General features: G+C 46.7%; 2 protein-coding genes across 8 annotated transcripts in view; one reads left to right on the forward strand and one right to left on the reverse strand.

Annotated features, from left to right (window-relative positions):
• SYT17 (synaptotagmin 17) overlaps positions 1 to 17,883 on the reverse strand; it is a 137,389-nt gene that overhangs the window by 98,963 nt on the left and 20,543 nt on the right. The gene's annotated exons all lie outside the window — the stretch shown is intronic.
• Positions 6,385 to 7,173, forward strand: LOC104650418 (heterogeneous nuclear ribonucleoprotein A1-like). The gene has a single exon (XM_074381993.1). The coding sequence runs from the start codon at positions 6,424 to 6,426 to the stop codon at positions 7,156 to 7,158; it is 735 nt and encodes a 244-aa protein (XP_074238094.1). The 5' UTR covers positions 6,385 to 6,423; the 3' UTR covers positions 7,159 to 7,173.

Here is a 17,883-nt window from a genome sequence, read left to right on the forward strand (position 1 = left end):
ATGTTGGCACAGTACGGCAAGACCTCCTGCCTGAAAGCTGTGTGACTTTAAACAAGTCACTCAGCCTTTCTGTGCTATAGCTCTCTAGTCTATATAATAGAGAGACTTGTCCAAATCACCCCTGGTCCCTCTTCTAGTTCATTTTATAACTAGGAATCAAAAGTGCATGTTAAGCCTGGGCACAGTGGCTCATGCCTCTAATCCCAGCACTTTGGGAGGCTGAGGCAGGTGGATTGCTTGAGCTAGAAGTTCAAGAGCAGCCTGAGCAACATGGCTGGGCAAATTAGCCAGGCACGGTGGCTCATGTCTGTGGTCCCAGCTACCCAGGAGGCTAAGGCAGGTGGATTGCTTGAGTCAAGGAGGTAGAAGCTGCAGTGAACTGTGGCTGTGCCACTGCACTTCATTCTGGGCAACAGTGAGATCCTGTCTCTAAAAACAAAACAAACAAACAAACAAACGTCCTCTTTCTTTAGAGGCCCTGTCTCTTAAAACAAAACAAAACACACAAAAAAGTGCATGTCAATGTCTAAAATGCAAAATCAATTTCTATTTAAGGAGAAAGAAAACATGACCACGTGAAAAGAAACTTCTAGTTAATGGCTGCTCTGCAAGACTCTGGCCTGGGCCCAACTCTGGCTGTACAACATTGCCAAAACACTGCTGTTCATCAGAATCTGAGCGGGAAACCATTTTAACATACACACAAAGGCCAGGACTCTACCGAGCGGGTCAAGGCTGACTACAGCTCAGGGCAAGTGAAAGAGGGATTTCTTATTTAAAAACCTGACATTTGCCTTGTCAAGAGCCCGGCTGGTAAGGTACCGGTGGTGAGTGACCTCAAAATACAAAATTCAATAAGGTGTCTCTGTTTACCAGGCTGTTTTTGGCAGCAGACAAGGCAGGCTGGGGGCGTTTATAACTCCAGGCAATTTCCAAGTACTGGGTCCAATGAGCATATAACTCTGAGCACCTCGAATTATCAAGTATTTTGGCTTAAAAGAAATGTTGCAGAGAAACTATTCTGGATGACACTACAATGGTGACCCATGTCATTATACACTGGTCCAAACCCGTAGACTGCACAACGCCAAGACCATCCTAATGTAAATTATGGACTTGTGGTAATAACGATGTGTCAGTATGGTTGATCCAGGGAGCATACGGGAAACCTCTGTCCCTTCCTCTCAATTTTCCTATGAACCTAAGACCGCCCTAAAAAATAAAGACTTAAAAAAAATCCTTCAGCTGGGTGCTAGTGACTCACACCTGTAATCCCTGCCCTTTGGGAGGCCAAGGCAGGTGAACCAGTTAAGGTCAGGAGTTCGAGACCAGCCTGGCCTACATGGTAAAACTTCGTCTCTACTAAAAACACAAAAACTAGCTGGGTGTGGTAGTGCACACCTGGAATCCCAGCTACTCAGGAGGCCAAGGGAGGAGAATCGCTTGAACCTGGGAGGCAGAGGTTGCAGTGAGCCAAGATCACACCATCACACTCCAGCCTGGGCAACAGAGCAAGGCTCTGTCCTAGGGAAAAAAAAAAAAAAAAAAAAAAAAAAAAGTCGAGCATGGTAGCTTACACCTGTAATCCCAGCACTTTGGAAAACCAAAGCAGGTGGATTATTAAGTCAGGAGTTCAAGACCAGCCTGGCCAACATAGTGAAACCCTGTCGCTACAAAAAAAGAAAAAAAAATACAAAAATTAGCCGGGCACGGTGGCAGGCACCTGTAATCCCAGATGCTTAGGAGGCTGACGCAGGAGAATCGCTTGAACCTGGGTAGCAGAGGTTGCAGTGAACCAAGATTGCACCACTGCACTCCAGCCTGAGTGACAGAGTGAGACTTGTCTCAAAAAAAAAAAAAAAAAAAAAAAATCTATCTACTGTCTGCCTGGGGCATGGTTATGGCCAAAGTGTATAAATTGAAACACAAATCCGATTCTAAGCCAGTTCCTTGTGGTTTCAATCTCAATACTGCCTCCATCTCCCCTCTTCCTGGCATGTTCCCTCCTCGGGTCCCTCCCTGTGACCTGGCATCGGGTTCCCAATCACCATTTATTCAGCATGTATAGCATGATTCCATCTCTTTTTGTGTCTTTTTGGTTTTGGCGCCTTTTTCTGAGTCAGAGTCTCGCTCTGTCACCCGGGCTGGAGTGCAGTGTTGCCATCATAGCTCACTGCCACCTCCACCTCCTGTGCTCAAGCGATCCTCCCACCTCAGCCTCCTGAGTAGCTATGACTGTGGATGTATAGCACTCTATCTGGCTAATTTTAAAATTTTTTATAGACACGGGAATCTCACTCGGTTCCCCTGAGCTGGTCTTGAACTCCTGACTCACACCATCCTCCCACCTTGGGCTCCCAAAGTGCTAGGATTACAGGAGTGAAACAGTGTGTTGCCTGTTTGTCCAGGCTGGAGTGCAGTTGAGTGATCTTGGCTCACTGCAACCTCTGCCTCCTGGGTTCAAGTGATTCTCCTGCCTCAGCCTCCCAAGTAGCTGGGATTACAGGTGTATGCCACCACATCCGGCTAATTTTTGTTATTTTTAGTAAAGATGAGGTTTCACCATGTTGGCTAGGCTGGTCTCAAACTCCTAACCTCAGGTGATCCACCTGCCTCAGCCTCCCAAAGGGCAGGGGTTACAGGTGTGAGCCACCAATTCTGGTGCCCCCATCTCTTTAAAACAAAGGGGAGTATGTTTTTTCAAAGGTAAAATAAATAAATAAGTGAAAAGGGCAGTGCCATGGAGTAGAGTGGCTGAGAGTACAGCCTCTGCAGCTGGATGATATGGGTTCAAGTCCCAGTTCTGTGGCTTATGTGTGTTGCTTAATGCATCCCTCAGTTTCTCCATCTATAAAATGGGATGATGATAACAGTTCACACAACAAAAGCATTTAGCAGAGTGGCTGGCACACGGTGAGTGCTATGTGAGAGCTTGCCACCATCACTATCCTCACAATGCTCCCTCAGTTCTCCATGCAGTAAGAATTATTATCCCTAATTCACAGCCTAGAGGATAGACCCAAGTTCACCCAGCTGGGAAATGGTGAAGCTGCAACTTTTTTTTTTTTTTGAAACAGAGTCTCGCTCTGTTGCCCAGGCTGGAGTGCAGTGGTGTGATCTTGGCTCACTGCAACCTCCCTCTCCCAGGTTTAAGCGATTCTCCTGCCTCAGCCTCCCAAGAAGCTGGGACTACAGGCACGCGCCACCACATCTAGCTAATTTTTGTATTTTTAGTAGAGACGAGGTTTCACCATGTTGGCCAGGATGATCTCGATGTCTTGACCTCATGATCCACCCTCCTCAGCCTCCCAAAGTGCTGGGATTACAGGCTTGAGCCACCACACCCAACCAAAGCTGGAACTTTTAAGCAGGTCAGTCGAATTCAAACACACATGTTCTATATACAGCAATGTTTGTTCAATTCAGAAGACATCTACTGAGTTCCTTCCAAGTGCTAAAGATACCAGGAATAGAATGCTTTTATTTGGCTGGGCAGGATGGCTCATACCTGTCATCTCAGGACTTTGGGAGGCTAAGGCAGGAGGATCACTTGAGGCCAAGAGTTCGAGACCAGGCTGGGCAACATAGCAAGATTCCGTCACTACAAAAAAAAATCATTTAAGAATTAGCTGGGTGTGGTGATTCACACCTGTGGTCCCAGCTACTTGGGAGGCTAAGGCGGGAAGCTCACTTGAGCCCAGGTGTTTAGGGCTGCAGTGATCATGAAAGCACCAGTGTACTCCAGCCTCAGTGAGTGTGAGATCCTGTCTCTAATAAATAAATAAATAAAGATACCAAAACGAATAGCAACGAATGTTGATGTCTATGCTGATACCCCATATGGTATTGTAAGATGCTGAGTGATGGTGTGTCCTGTTGACCCCAGAACACGCTGTCCTGGCCCAAAGCGAGGACCAAGGAGAAGTACCCAGGAGCCAGCAACATCTCTGGGATTTATAAGAGGCAGAGAGGTGGTTCCGCAGTGTTCACAATCCTCCTTACTCCCAGTGTCGCCATGTAACAGGGATGAGAGGAGGGTGAGCACTGGCTGAGTATAAACAGCTATAGATTTTCCCTGTCATCCATTCCCCCAACAGCCAAGAGAGACATGGCTGCCAAGACAATCATCTGCAAAGACTGGGTGCCTCTATAAGAAGTGGGGACTGACATCTTTTTCTTTACAGGTTTCTGCTTAGCCAGCATTATTCATCAGCATTGCGCCTTCCTGATCAGAGGAAAGGGGAAATGAAGAGAGACGGTAAGCAGGGAGGAGATACATGGAAGATGTTGCATTCTGAGCCCTGACGGTGGCAAGAGAAAGTGTGGCCGTGCTAAAGGTGCCCACTGCAGCACCTAGCCCCAACCAGAACAGACTCCGTTGACGGCCTTTTGTCAGCCCTATAACTCTGCTTAAGTCTCTGGCCAGTGGAGTCCTTCCTGCTCACGTCCATAAGGCAAGCTGGAGGTAGGAGCCCAGGGAATTAAGGACTCTTGGGAGCAGCCTGCAACCCATGCCAGATGGGAATGGGTGAATAAATACCCCAGCTTCCTTGCCCCTAGGGTAGACTACCCTGAGTTCCCTAGTAGGATGAAGCTCTAATTGCCCACAGTGGTGAGACCCTTTATTGGTCTCATTTTCTCCCTTCTCTTCTGGTGTTTCTCAGCATCACTTCCTAAAGAAAACGCATGCACTCCCATCTTTGTCCCGAGTTGTGTTTCTAGAGGAGCCCAATCTGGGAAGACAGATGACTTTCCCAGGTGTCAGTAGACACTGGAAAACACAGCTTGTTTAGTGACCACACACAGAGACTCTGCTTCCTAAGCCACAATGCCTGAATTCCAGACATCAAAGACCTAAAACGTTTTCCTTTCAACAGAGCAAATCTCACGTTGAAGCAGTGTTCAGAAACATAAACATCCAGCGTTCGGGTGTGCAAATATCACTTTTGACTAAACACATTTTCTTCTTCCAGGCCCAAATCAAACATTCCTCTTCAGTGGGCAATCTGGCTTTGTAATGTAAGATATTACACCCTGACAGCACTCGGAACTCTTCTCCGTGAATTCCTAAGAGCACTTAAACTTGAATCTACTTCTTCCCAGAATGGCTCCATAAAACATCATCTTAATGGCAGCCTTGTATTGGGTGCACTCTGCACACCGGGCACTCGAGCCACCCGGGCACCGTCCTTGCCATGCCAGCTCACGAAATCATCACAACATCCAACCCGTAAGTGGCAGAGCCAAGTTTTAGATGCAAGTCTGCCCAGCTTAAATGGCTGAACCCTTTCCACCTTCCACCAGCTCCCCCAGAGTTTCTCAGATTGAGGTCCAGAATTCACCGGCATTAGAATCTCCCAGCCCATTGGCTCAAGGGCAGGTTCATGGGCCTGTCACCCAAGACATGGGAAATCAGAATCAGGGAGGCTGAAGTTCGGAAGCCTCCGCAGTCACAGCTCCCAGGTGATTCTGATGGTTGTTAAAGTAAGAGAACCACCTGCGTAGGAGAAACCCACCCCACCCCTGCCCCTGCACTGTTTTGATATCCCTTGTTGAGAGTTTCCCGAAAGGCTGCTCCTGTGCATCCAAGACTCTGCTTTCAAACTGCATCCTCTGTCACCGCCACCTTACACGGAGCCCAGATCGTCACCACCTGTCACCTAAGAGACCACAGCAAATTTTCCTGACTGGCATCTGTACTTCTTGTCTTTTGCTTGCCAATATTTTCTTATGAACATTCTTTTTCCTGTAGAAACAGGGTCTCATTATGTTGCCCAGGCTGGTCTCGAACTCCTGGCCTGAAGTGATCCTCCCACTTTGGCTTCACATAGTGTTGGGATTTTAGTCATAAGCCACCACACCCAGGTCCATATTTATTGAATTATTTATTTATTGAGACAGGGTCTCGCTCTGCCACCCAGACTGGAGTGCAGTGGAGCGTTCTCGGCTCACTGCAGGCTCTGCCTCTCAGGTTCAAGTGAGTCTCTCACCTCAGCCTCCTGAGTAGCTGGGACTACAGGCATGCGCCACCATGCCCAGCTAATTTTTGTATTTTTAGTAGAGACGGGGTTTCACCATGTTGGCCAGACTGGTCTCAAACTCCTGTCCTCAAGTGATCCTCCTGCCTCAGCCTCCCAAGATGCTGGAATTACATATGTGAGCCATTGTGCCTGGCTGTGGCTTACATTCTCAACACTTTCAAATATACAGAGGCTTAAATAATTGTACAGTATGGTCGGGCATGGTGGCTCACGCTTATAATCTCAGCACTTTGGGAGGCCAAGGTGGGAGATCATGAGGTCGGGAGATCAAGACCATCCACTAACATGGTGAAACCCCATTTCTATTAAAAACACAAAATACTTTTCTGCCCGTGGACGCCGCCGAAGAAGCATCGTTAAAGTCTCTCTTTTCCCTGCGATCATGTCTAAGTCAGAGTCTCCTAAAGAGCCGGAGCAGCTGAGGAAGCTCTTCATTGGAGGGTTGAGCTTTGAAACAACCGATGAGAGCCTGAGGAGCCATTTTGAGCAATGGGGAACGCTCACAGACTGTGTGGTAATGAGAGATCCAAACACCAAGCGCTCCAGGGGCTTTGGGTTCGTCACGTATGCAACTGTGGAGGAGGTGGATGCAGCCATGAATGCAAGGCCACACAAAGTGGATGGAAGAGTTGTGGAACCAAAGAGAGCTGTCTCAAGAGAAGATTCTCAAAGACCAGGTGCCCACTTAACTGTGAAAAAAATATTCGTTGGTGGCATTAAAGAAGACACTGAAGAACATCACCTAAGAGATTATTTTGAACAGTATGGAAACATTGAAGTGATTGAAATCATGACTGACAGAGGCAGTGGCAAGAAAAGGGGCTTTGCCTTTGTAACCTTTGATGACCATGACTCCGTGGATAAGATTGTCATTCAGAAATACCATCCTGTGAATGGCCACAACTGTGAAGTTAGGAAAGCTCTGTCAAAGCAAGAGATGGCTAGTGCTTCATCCAGCCAAAGAGGTCGAAGTGGTTCTGGAAACTTTGGTGGTGGTCGTGGAGGTGGTTTCGGTGGGAATGACAACTTTGGTCGTGGAGGGAAACTTCAGTGGTCGTGGTGGCTTTGGTGGCAGCCGTGGTGGTGGTGGATATGGTGGCAGTGGGGATGGCTATAACGGATTTGGTAATGATGGAGGCAATTTTGGAGGTGGTGGAAGCTACAGTGATTTTGGCAGTTACAACAATCAGTCTTCAAATTTTGGACCCATGAAGGGAGGAAACTTTGGAGGCAGAAGCTCTGGCCCCTGTGGTGGTGGCGGCCAATACTTTGCCAAACCACGAAACCAAGGTGGCCATGGTGGTTCCAGTAGCAGCAGTAGCTATGGCAGTGGGAGAAGATTTTCATTAGGAAACAAAGCTTAGCAGGAGAGGAGAGCCAGAGAAGTGACAGGGAAGCTACAGGTTACAACAGATTTGTGAACTCAGCCAAGCACAGTGGTGGCAGGGCCTAGCTGCTACAAAGAAGACATGATTTGGACAAATACTCATGTGTATGGGCAAAAAACTCGAGGACTGTATTTGTGACTAATTGTATAACAGGTTATTTTAGTTTCTGTTCTGTGGAAAGTGTAAAGCATTCCAACAAAGGGTTTTAATGTAGATTTTTTTCTTTTTCTTTATCTTTTTTTTTTCTTTTTTCTTTTTTTTTGCATCCATGCTGTTGATTGCTAAATAGTCTGATCATGACGCTGAATAATTATCTTTTTTTAAAAAAAAAAAAAAAAAAAACATAAAATATTAGCAGGTGTGGTGACACATGCCTGTAGTCCCAGCCACTCAGTAGGCTGAAGTAGGAGAATTGCTTGAACCTGAGAGGTGGAGGTTGCAGTGAGCTGAGATTGCACCACTGCACTCCAGCCTGGGCAACAGAGCGAGACTCCATCTCAAAAAAAAAAAAAAAGAATCATACAGTGCACACGCCTAGATACATCCCCTAGATTCCATAGCGAACAGTTACTGATATTAACAATGCTATAATTATCTTCAAATATGCCCTATTTGCTTCATTCCTATCCATCTATCTATCACTCTCTCTTTTTTGAATGTATTCCAAAATAAGTTGCTGACATTAGTACACTTCTCCATTGTCTTAGTCCATCCAGGCTGCTACAACAAAAATAACGTAAACTGGGTGGCCTGAAAACAACAGAAATTTATTTCTCACCCTTCTGGGAGCTGGGAAGTCCAAGATCAAGGCACCAGCTGATTTCACGTCTGCTGAGGGCCGTTCCTCATAGATGGGACCTTTCGGTTTTCCCTCACATGGAGAAAGGGACAAGGCAACTCTCTAGAGCCTCTTGACAAGGGCACTAATCCCATTCATGATGGCTCTGCCCTCATGGCCTAATCACCTCCTAAAAGGCCCCACCTCTTAATGCCATCACCTCAGGGTTAGGATGTCAACATATGAATTTAGGAAGCATTCAGACCATGGCACCCTTACACATTTCGACAGGTGTATCATTAACCAGGGTTCAGTGTTTGTTCATGGTGGGGTTTTGTTGCTGTTGTTGTTGTTGTTTGAGATGAAGTCTCACTCTGTCACCCAGGCTGGAGTGCAATGGCACAATCTCAGCTCACTGCAACCTCTGCCTCCTAGGTTCAAGTGATTCTCCTGCCTCAGACTCCCAAGTAGCTGGGACTAGAGGCCCATGCCACCATGCCTGGCTAATTTTTGTATTTTTAGTAGAGATGGGGTTTCACCATGTTAGCCAGGATGGTCTCTATCTCTTGACCTTGTGATCTGCCCACCTTGGCCTCCCAAAGTGCTGGGATTACAGGTGCGCGCCACTGTGCCTGGCGTGGTGGGTTTTTTAAGATTAAATTTATATACAGTGAAATGCACACACCTTAGGAATACTGGATGAGTCTTGCCTAATGGATACAACTGTGTATCCTTCCTAATGCTCAGAAAGGTTCTGCATGACCAGGGAGCATCTAATCTCTGCACTGCCCTTGCTCTTCCTTCCCCAAGCCACATGAACTCAAGAGAAAATGAACTACCTACATTGTGGATATTTTTATGGCTTAAAAAATACACACACTGTTGGTCAAAAAGCCATCTGCACACCTGTGTTCATAGCAGTATTATTTACAATAGCCAAATGGTAGAAGCAACTCAGGTGTCCATTAATGGATGAATGAATACATAAAATATGTCACACACCCATACACATACACAGAGGAATAGTATTCAGCCTTAAAAAGAAAAAAAAAGAAATTCTAACTCATGCTACGACACAGATGAACCTTGAAGACATTATCCTGAGTGAAACAAGCCAGTCACAAGAAAAATACTCTATGACTTTACTTACATGAGGTACCTAGAACTGTCAAATTCATAGAAAGTAGAATGATGGTTGCCAGGGGCTGGGGGGAGAGGGAGATGGGGAGTTATTGATTCATGGGTGTAGGGTTTCAGTTTTGCAAGAGTTCTAGAGAGGTATGGTGATGATGGTCACACAATGTGAATGTACTTAATGTCCCCGAACTGTACAGTCAAAAATGGCTAAGACGGTAAATTTCATGTTGTGTGTATTTTCCCGCAATTAAAACTAATAATTTTTTTTAAAGTTTCGCTCTAGTTGTCCAGGCTAGAGTGCAATGGTACGATCTCAGCTCACCACAACCTCCACCTCCCAGGTTCAAGTGATCCTCCTGCCTCAGCTTCCCAAGTAGCTGGGATTACAGGTGCCCACCAGCATACCCAGCTAATATTTGTATTTTTAGTAGAGACAGGGTTTCACCATGTTGGCTAATAATTTTTTTAAAGACTTGAGCCTATACAGATTTCAATGGCTTTCAATCCATTGAGGTAAGCAGAATTTCTCTAAATGGCCAGTATAAATTTATGTCTATGTCAATCCTCTCATCCCACTCACTCTATGGTCTTATTTCCATCATCTTCCAACCAACCTTAACATTGAGACCCCCATTAATTGCCGTTTCCTGAATGCCAAGATCAAAGATGCAGTCAGATGGGACATTGTGAGGCAGATGGGATGTTCTGCCTGGAACCAGGAGGTGCCTATATACTGGCCCCACAAGCCACCATTCATCTTCCATATGGGTTTTCCAAGGAGAAAGTATAACTAGACCCTAAGAGTTAGCCCAACCCCATACACCATTAGAATAGGCTGAAAATAAGAAATGGAATCGTTTTGTCTTATATACCATTACACAGCTGCCTCCTTTCCTTCCCATTCCACTAATCAACCAGCCAATTGGTGAAAACAGATGTTAGCCTCTAATGAAAATCAGCAATCAGGCCAGCTGTACTGACCCACGTCTGTAATCCCAGCACTTTGAGGAGTCAAGGCAGGAGGATCTCTTGAACCCAGTGGTTTGAGAGCAACCTGGGTAAAATAATGAGACTCCACCTTTACAAAAAAAATTAAAAATTATCTGGGCGTGTCGGTGTACACCTGCAGTGTCACATGGTCCCAGCCATGAAAGGCTGAGGTAGGAGGATTGCTTAAGCCCAGGAGTTCAAGGCTGCATTGAGCTATGATTACACCCCTGCATGCCGACCTGGGTGACAGAACAAGACCCTGTCTCACACAAAAAAAAAAAAAAAAAAGAAAGAAAGAAAGAAAGGTTGCCGTCCTAACCCTGACCCTTAGTATCTCAGAATGGGACCTATTTGGAAATCAGGTCATTGCAGATATAGTTATTTAAATTAAGATGAGGTCACACTGGAATAGAGTGGGTGTTGGGAAATGTTAAGTTGTTGAGAAATGCTAAGTGTACGAATATGAAGAAATGCTGAGTGTATGATAGAATATATTGTTTGCTAGGAAGAATGATGGCAAGGAAAACCTAGCTGCCCTCTCCCCACCCCTCCACCACGAAAGTGAAAAACTACCTGGGGCATTCCAAAGTGGCAGGAGAAAGCATCAATACCATCCACCGGTTTAAACAGTTCTTTAAGCTATCTGACCCTGCCCCCGTGGCTCCCTCGTGGAGAATCCTTTTTGGTTTGTGTGTGACCAATGGTTAGCGAGCACCAGCTGCCTACTTGGCATATTTTGTGTTATGGGAAAATACCGAACACCTGTTTGTTAATAATGATCACCTGTTTAGAGAGACTAAATGCAGGGGTCAGTGTCTACCCAGGGCCTGCAGCCTGGAATGCTGTCAGCCCGCTGAGGCTCTCAGCTCGGAAGGCCGTTGGCCCCTTGGAGAGCCCACTTTGCTGTTCTACCTGGGTGTCTGACTCTTAGTTCCTTCAGTATCACCTGGGTGGGGGTCTCTACGGCTGAGCTGGTCTCGGTAGGTGGGTCCCAATTCAATAGGACTGGTGTCCTTCTAAGAAGAGATACCGACACGCACAGGGCAAAGATGGTCATGTCATGGTGGGGCAGAGATTAGAGTGACCCAGCTCCAGCCAGGGAACTCCGAGGACTGCCTGCAACCATCAGAAGCGAGGAAGGGGCAAGGCTTCCCCTCCAGGTTTCAGAGGGAACACGGCCCGGCTAATGCCTTGACAGGGACTCCTTGCCTCCAGGCCTCTGGGACAATCAATTTGTGCTGCTTTCAGCCACTCCATTTGTAGTGCTCTGTTACGGCAGCCCTGGCAACACATCTGCATCCAAATCCCCATCTCCAGCTCTGCTTCTGGGGAACCCAGCCAAAAACAACCAGCTTGGTTTTTTTTTTTTTCTGTCTTTTTTTTTTTTTTTTTTGGCAGAACCTAATTTTTTTTTTTAACTTTTAAGTTCAGGAATACAAGTGCAGATTTGTTACAGAGATAAACTTGTGTCCTGGGGGTTTGTTGTATAGATTATTTTATCACCCAGGTACCAAGCCTAGCACCCACGAGTTGTTTTTTCCGTACCTCTCTCCCTCTCCCCCTCTACCCTCTGAAAGGCCCTAGTGTGTGTGTTCCCCTCTCTGTGTTCATGTGTTCTCAGCATTTAGCTCCCACTTATAAGTGAGAACATTCAGTATTTGGTTTTCTGTTCCTGTGTTAGTTTGCTGAGGATAATGGCCTCCAGCTCCATCCATGTTCTTGCAAAGGACATAATCTTGTTCTTTTTCGTGGCTGCATAGTATTCCATGGTATATATATATGCACCACATTTTCTTTATCTAGTCTATCCCTGATGGACATTTAGGTTGATCCCATGTTTCTCCTATTGTGAATAGTGCTGCAATGAATGTACCTGTGCGTGTGTCTTTATAACAATTTATGTTTCTTTGGGTATATGCCCAGTAATGGGATTGCTGGGCCCAAAGGTATTTGTCTTTAGATCTTTGAGGAATTGCCACACTGTCTTCCACAATGGCTGAACTAATTTGCACCCCCACCAACAGCATGTAAGTGTTCCTTTTTCTGCACAACCTCACTAACATTTGTTATTTTTGACTTTTTAACAGTAGCCATTCTGACTGTTGTGAGATGGTATCTCATTGTGGTGTTGATTTGCATTTCTCTAGTGATCAGTGATGAGCTTTTTTTTCATATGATTGTTGGCAGCGTGTAAGACAACCAGCACAAATTCCAGAGTAGGCACGAGCTGGGCAACAGGAGCACGTTCCTCCCTCAGTCAGAGTCACCAGTGCCTTTCTTTGTGTGAGCTTCTTGCCTCACTAAGTATGAGTCTGATATTCAAAGAGAAATACCCATATAGCATCACCTCCCTAGTGGATTTCCTCATTTAAAACTTCTGCCTAAAATCCATTTGCTCCACAAATGGGAGCAAATAACATCTTGATCCACTCCAATGGCACAAGACCTACGATGTTGGCATTACTGAGAGATGGTACCTCAGTCTTTGATATGGTGTCCATTTTCAAGCCCAGTTTTCATCATTCTTAATAAAATGAGTCTTGGCAGGGTGCAGTAGCTCATGCCTTTAATCTCAGTGACTTTAGAAGGCCAAGGTGGGAGGACTGCTTGAGGCCAGCAGTTGGAGACCAGGTTAGGCAACATAGTGAAACCCCCATCTCTGCAAAATATATTTTTTAAAAAATTAACCAGGTGCAGGCCAGGCGCGGTGGCTCACGCCTGTAATCCCAGCACTTTGGGAGGCCGAGTCGGGTGGATCACGAGGTCAAGAGCTCAAGACCATCCTGGTCAACATGGTGAAAACCCATCTCTACTAAAAATACAAAAAAAAAAAAATACAAAAAATTAGCTGGGCATGGTGGCGCGTGCCTGTAATCCCAGCTACTCAGGAGGCTGAGGCAGGAGAATTGCCTAAACCCAGGAGGCGGAGGTTGCGGTGAGCCGAGATCGCGCCATTGCACTCCAGCCTGGGTAACAAGAGCGAAACTCCGTCTCAAAAAAAAAAAAAAAAATTAACCAGGTGCAGTGGCATACAACTGTAGTCCTAGCTGCTCAGGAGGTTGAGGTGGGAGGATCTCTTGAGGCCAGGAGTTTGGGGAATGCAGTGAGCTGTGATTGCACCACTGCATTCCAGCCTGGGCGACAGAGCAAGACCCTGGTTCTAAAAAAATAAAATAATCATTAAAAAAATCAAGATGAGGCCGGGCGCGGTGGCTCAAGCCTGTAATCCCAGCACTTTGGGAGGCCGAGGCGGGTGGATCACGAGGTCAGGAGATCGAGACCATCCTGGTCAACATGGTGAAACCCCGTCTCTACTAAAAATACAAAACATTAGCTGGGCATGGTGGCGCGTGCCTGTAATCCCAGCTACTCAGGAGGCTGAGGCAGGAGAATTGCCTGAACCCAGGAGGCGGAGGTTGCGGTGAGCCGAGATCGCGCCATTGCACTCCAGCCTGGGTAACAAGAGCGAGACTCCGTCTCAAAAAAAAAAAAAAAAAAAAAAAAAAAAATCAAGATGAGTCCTGACTGCACATTTATTACCGCACGCAGCACACTGCATTGTGGCTTGCTGTTTACCAAACTGTCTTTCCCACCAGAATGGAAGTTCCTGCTGCTAGGAATTGTGTGGTATTTGTTATTAATCCGACTAGAAATGCCAGGTATATAATAGGACCTCAAGGAAAACAGAATGAAGAAATGAGATCAGAGAAGAAAAAAACAAAGAATAATAAAGACGGGTGAAGAGAAGGAAAACAAATACCTTTTTTTTTTTTTTCTTTTTAGATGGAGTCTCGCTCTGTAGCCCAGGCTGCAGTGCAGTGGCACGATTTCAGCTCACTGCAACCTCTGCCTCCCAGGTCCCGGTTCAAGGAATTCTCCTACCTCAGCCTCCCAAGTAGCTGGGATTATAAGCAAGAGCCACCATGCCCAGCTAATTTTTGTATTTTTTAGTAGAGACAGGGTTTTTCCATGTTAGCCAGTCTGGTCTTGAACTCCTGACCTCGTGATCCGCCCACCTCAGCCTCCCAAAGTGATGGGATTTACAGGCATGAGCCCAGCCAAAAACAAATATCTTAAGGGTCCAGATGACACTTCAAAAAACTATTTAGAATAATACTAAGAAAACATTCATCATCATCAGGAATGAGAGAAGGCCAGGATTTAAGAGTCAAACCCACAGTGAAAGGCATTTACAGCCACTACCCGGCTAACAAGAGCACCAGCAAGGCCGGAAGCCCCAGGGTTTCAGACCAGAGTGTAAATCGGATGAGCAGTTAGAGCAGCTGATCTGCCTGAAATAGTTCAACTTTATACACACTTTGTCATTTTATTTTTTTAGAGATGAGGTCTTACTCTGTTGCCCAGGCTGGAGTGCACCGGCACAATCACAGCTCATTGCAGCCTCAAACTCCTGGGCTCAAGCAGTCCTCCTGCCACAGCCTCCCAAGCAGCTAGGACTACAGGCACATGCTACCATGCCTGGCTAATTTTTTTTTTTTAATGTTTTGTAGAAATAGAATGTTACTATGTTGCCCAGGCTGGTCCCGAACTCCAGGGCTCAAGCTATCCTCCCACCTCAGCCTCTCAAAGTGCTGGGATTACAGATGTGATCCATTGCCCTCAGCCCTAGGCACATGAATACTTTCAATTCATAGAGACACCCAAAGGTCCCCATGGAACTAAGGCATGGCCTGCAGCTCTATCAAGGGTGAGGAGCCAGCCCTTGTCTGGGAGAGACCTGCTCCAGCAGTGACACGAAACAAGCCCTGCTATCCCTCTTCAGATGTAAGCTCCGAGATTCGCTCAGCTCAGGAGAGGACCAGCTCCTCGGCTGCAGGAAGGCTCCTCGTCAGGAGTGACGGGAAATACTCCCGGCCTCTTGTCTGCCCAATTAGATATTCACCAGGCGTGATTACTGCTTAGCGTACCGGAAGGCGATACGTCACAGGCTCACTCTGAATGGGTTCACAATGGAAGACATCCACTCCTGACAACTGGGGCTGCCACTGTGGAGAGCTCACCATCTGCCCAGCCCTTCAACAGGGCTATCTGCTCCACTCCTCACCTCTTTGCTGTAAGGTGAGGTGAGGGAGCAGAGGGGTCCAGCGACAGCTAGGCAGTTGGGGGACGGTTGCAGATTGGACCCAAAGCCATTTTCTCTGCATGTCACCAAATGGCTCCCAATGGAAAGGTAACTTTTATTTATTTTTTTTAAGAGACAGGGTCTCGCTCTGTCACCCAGGCTGGAGTAAGCTGGAGTGAGCACCGTGGCTCAACCATAGCTCACTATAGCCTCGAACTCTGGCCTCAAGAGACCCTCCTGCCTCAACCTCCCAAGTAGCTGGGATTACAGGTATGCACCATCATGCTTGGCTAATTTTTAAATTATTTTTTGTAGAGATGAGGGCTCACTGTGTTGCCCAGGCTGGTCTCGAACTCCTGGACTCAAGCAATTCTTTGAAACTCCAATGATACGGCAGGAGGTCTTTGCTACAAAGGTGACACTTGGTTCTCCTGCCTCAGCCTCCCGAAGTGCTGGGATTACAGGCATGAGCCACAGTCCCTGGCCTGGAAGGCAACTCTTACTGACCTCACGGTGGCCAAAGCCCCCTCCCCTGTTTCTCCATCTCCCAGAGCTGTTCCTACACCAGCCATCCCACAGGACGGGGAGAAAAGGAAGGGAAGACGGGGGAGGGAGGGAGAAAGAAAGGGAGGGAGCAGGGAAGGAAAGGAGGGAGGAAGGGGGAGGGAGCAAAAGAAGAGGAAAGAGAGGGAGGAAGGGAGGGAAGGAGGGAGAAGGAAACAGAGGGAGGAGGGAAGGAGAAAAGAAGGGAAGGAGGGAAAAACGGAAGAAGCCGAACTGCAGTGATACGGCAGGAAAACTAAAGGAGGGGAGGTGTGCAGACATCCGGATTCTTTGTATCTCTAAGTCTTCCACTGTGGGAAGTAGAAAAGTTCCTCTTTAAAGTTCCCTTTCTTGTTAAAGAATAAATCATAAGTGTGCTAATAACTCTTTGTTAAGCCCGGATACGTAGCTGTTAAACATGCCGCGCTTACAGGCATAGTATATTCCATGTTCTTGTACTTGAACCAAAATATCTGTGCCGGACGTGCTCACAGGCATGTCTCAGCTTGCAGCCTATGCCCCTTGCCTGTTTAAAAATGTTTTAAGTTGTTAGTCCATCGGCTTTTAGTTTAGATTGTGAGGTCTGGCTCCAGCCATCAGAGATCAGACACAGCAGGAAGGATGACCCCCAAATGAATGAGGGATAAATATGTCTGCTCTTCTTTTATTCATTGTACTCTCATGGCAAGATGGCTAGCGAGAGTACCCTTCCTGCAGTCCAGGAAGTGAAAATTGCTTGCTGACACATCCTTTGTCTCCGTGCTGATTTGTTTCTTTGCAGCACCAAGCATCTGTTTCCAACATCCACTGAAGTTAAGAATGGAGTTTGGCAAGATAGAATTTGTTAAGTCTAGTGGGTCTCCCTCGTTAAACTGTAAGTTTCTAGCTGGGTGAGACGGTGCAACTCTTTGAAACACCAGTGATATCAAGTATCAAGGAAGACACCCAGGAAGCACCCATGGATTCTGACTATGTGATAGGAAGGAAGAGCAGCCAAGAGGAACGGCACAGTGCTGGTTTAGGATCCCAGCTGACACTGCTAACACCCTGCCCCTCTATGTCTTTGCCCTCCCCACGTGACTGCTCACAGCCTGGCATCCAGCTGCCAGCTCCTGTGATACTCTGCATCTGTGGCTGTCACAGGTGGCTTTACCTTCCACCACAGCAGGCCAGAGTGCCAGGGCACTGACCTCCTTGCCTCGCACTGTCCTCATCCAATGGCTGGGAGGAGTTGGTGTATAAATACCCCAGCTCCCTCCCTGCACCCTGTAGCATGTGCTTTGCACGGGCTCCCAGCTTCCCCAGCAGGCTTAAGGTCCAGCTACCCCCAGAGGTGGCCAGTCAGTTGAATGAACATATCTTTATGTGACTTCCTCACTCCCTCCTGGTGTTTCTTACTGATGTCACCTCCCTCACAAATGACTTCCTGTGTCTGAGGGTCTCCCTCCTGGAAAATTCAAATTAAGAAAGGAATAAATCTATCTTGGAAGATATGCGCACACACACACACACACACACACCCCACATACACTGACAGTGAAACAGTCTCCCTTGTCTTAATGTTTAAAATCTGCACCCCAAGAAATTACCTAATGGGTATAATCTGTGCAATATGGGGGATTACACCAAAGCCCAGACTTCACCACCACACAACACATCCACGGAAAACTGCACCTGTACCCCTAAATCTACAAAAATAAAAAATTTAAATCATTTTAAAAATGAAAAATAACTAAAACAAGCATCCTTAAATGTGATACCGGGTTATCAAATCCCTGGCCAGCAGGGCACAGCTTTTTTTTTTTTTTTTTGAGACAGAGTCACGCTTTGTTGCCCAGGCTGGAGTGCAATGATGCATGCAGTCTTGACTCACTGCAACCTCCGTCTCCCAGGTTCAAGCAATTCTCCTGCCTCAGCCTCCCA

This window comes from Saimiri boliviensis, chromosome 12, assembly GCF_048565385.1.
Source record: "Saimiri boliviensis isolate mSaiBol1 chromosome 12, mSaiBol1.pri, whole genome shotgun sequence".
Classification (NCBI taxonomy): domain Eukaryota; kingdom Metazoa; phylum Chordata; class Mammalia; order Primates; family Cebidae; genus Saimiri; species Saimiri boliviensis.

What these genes read in the sequence shown, in the direction of transcription:
- LOC104650418 (XM_074381993.1), top strand. Translation starts at nt 6,424, where the DNA reads ATGTCTAAGTCAGAGTCTCCTAAAGAGCCGGAGCAGCTGAGGAAGCTC.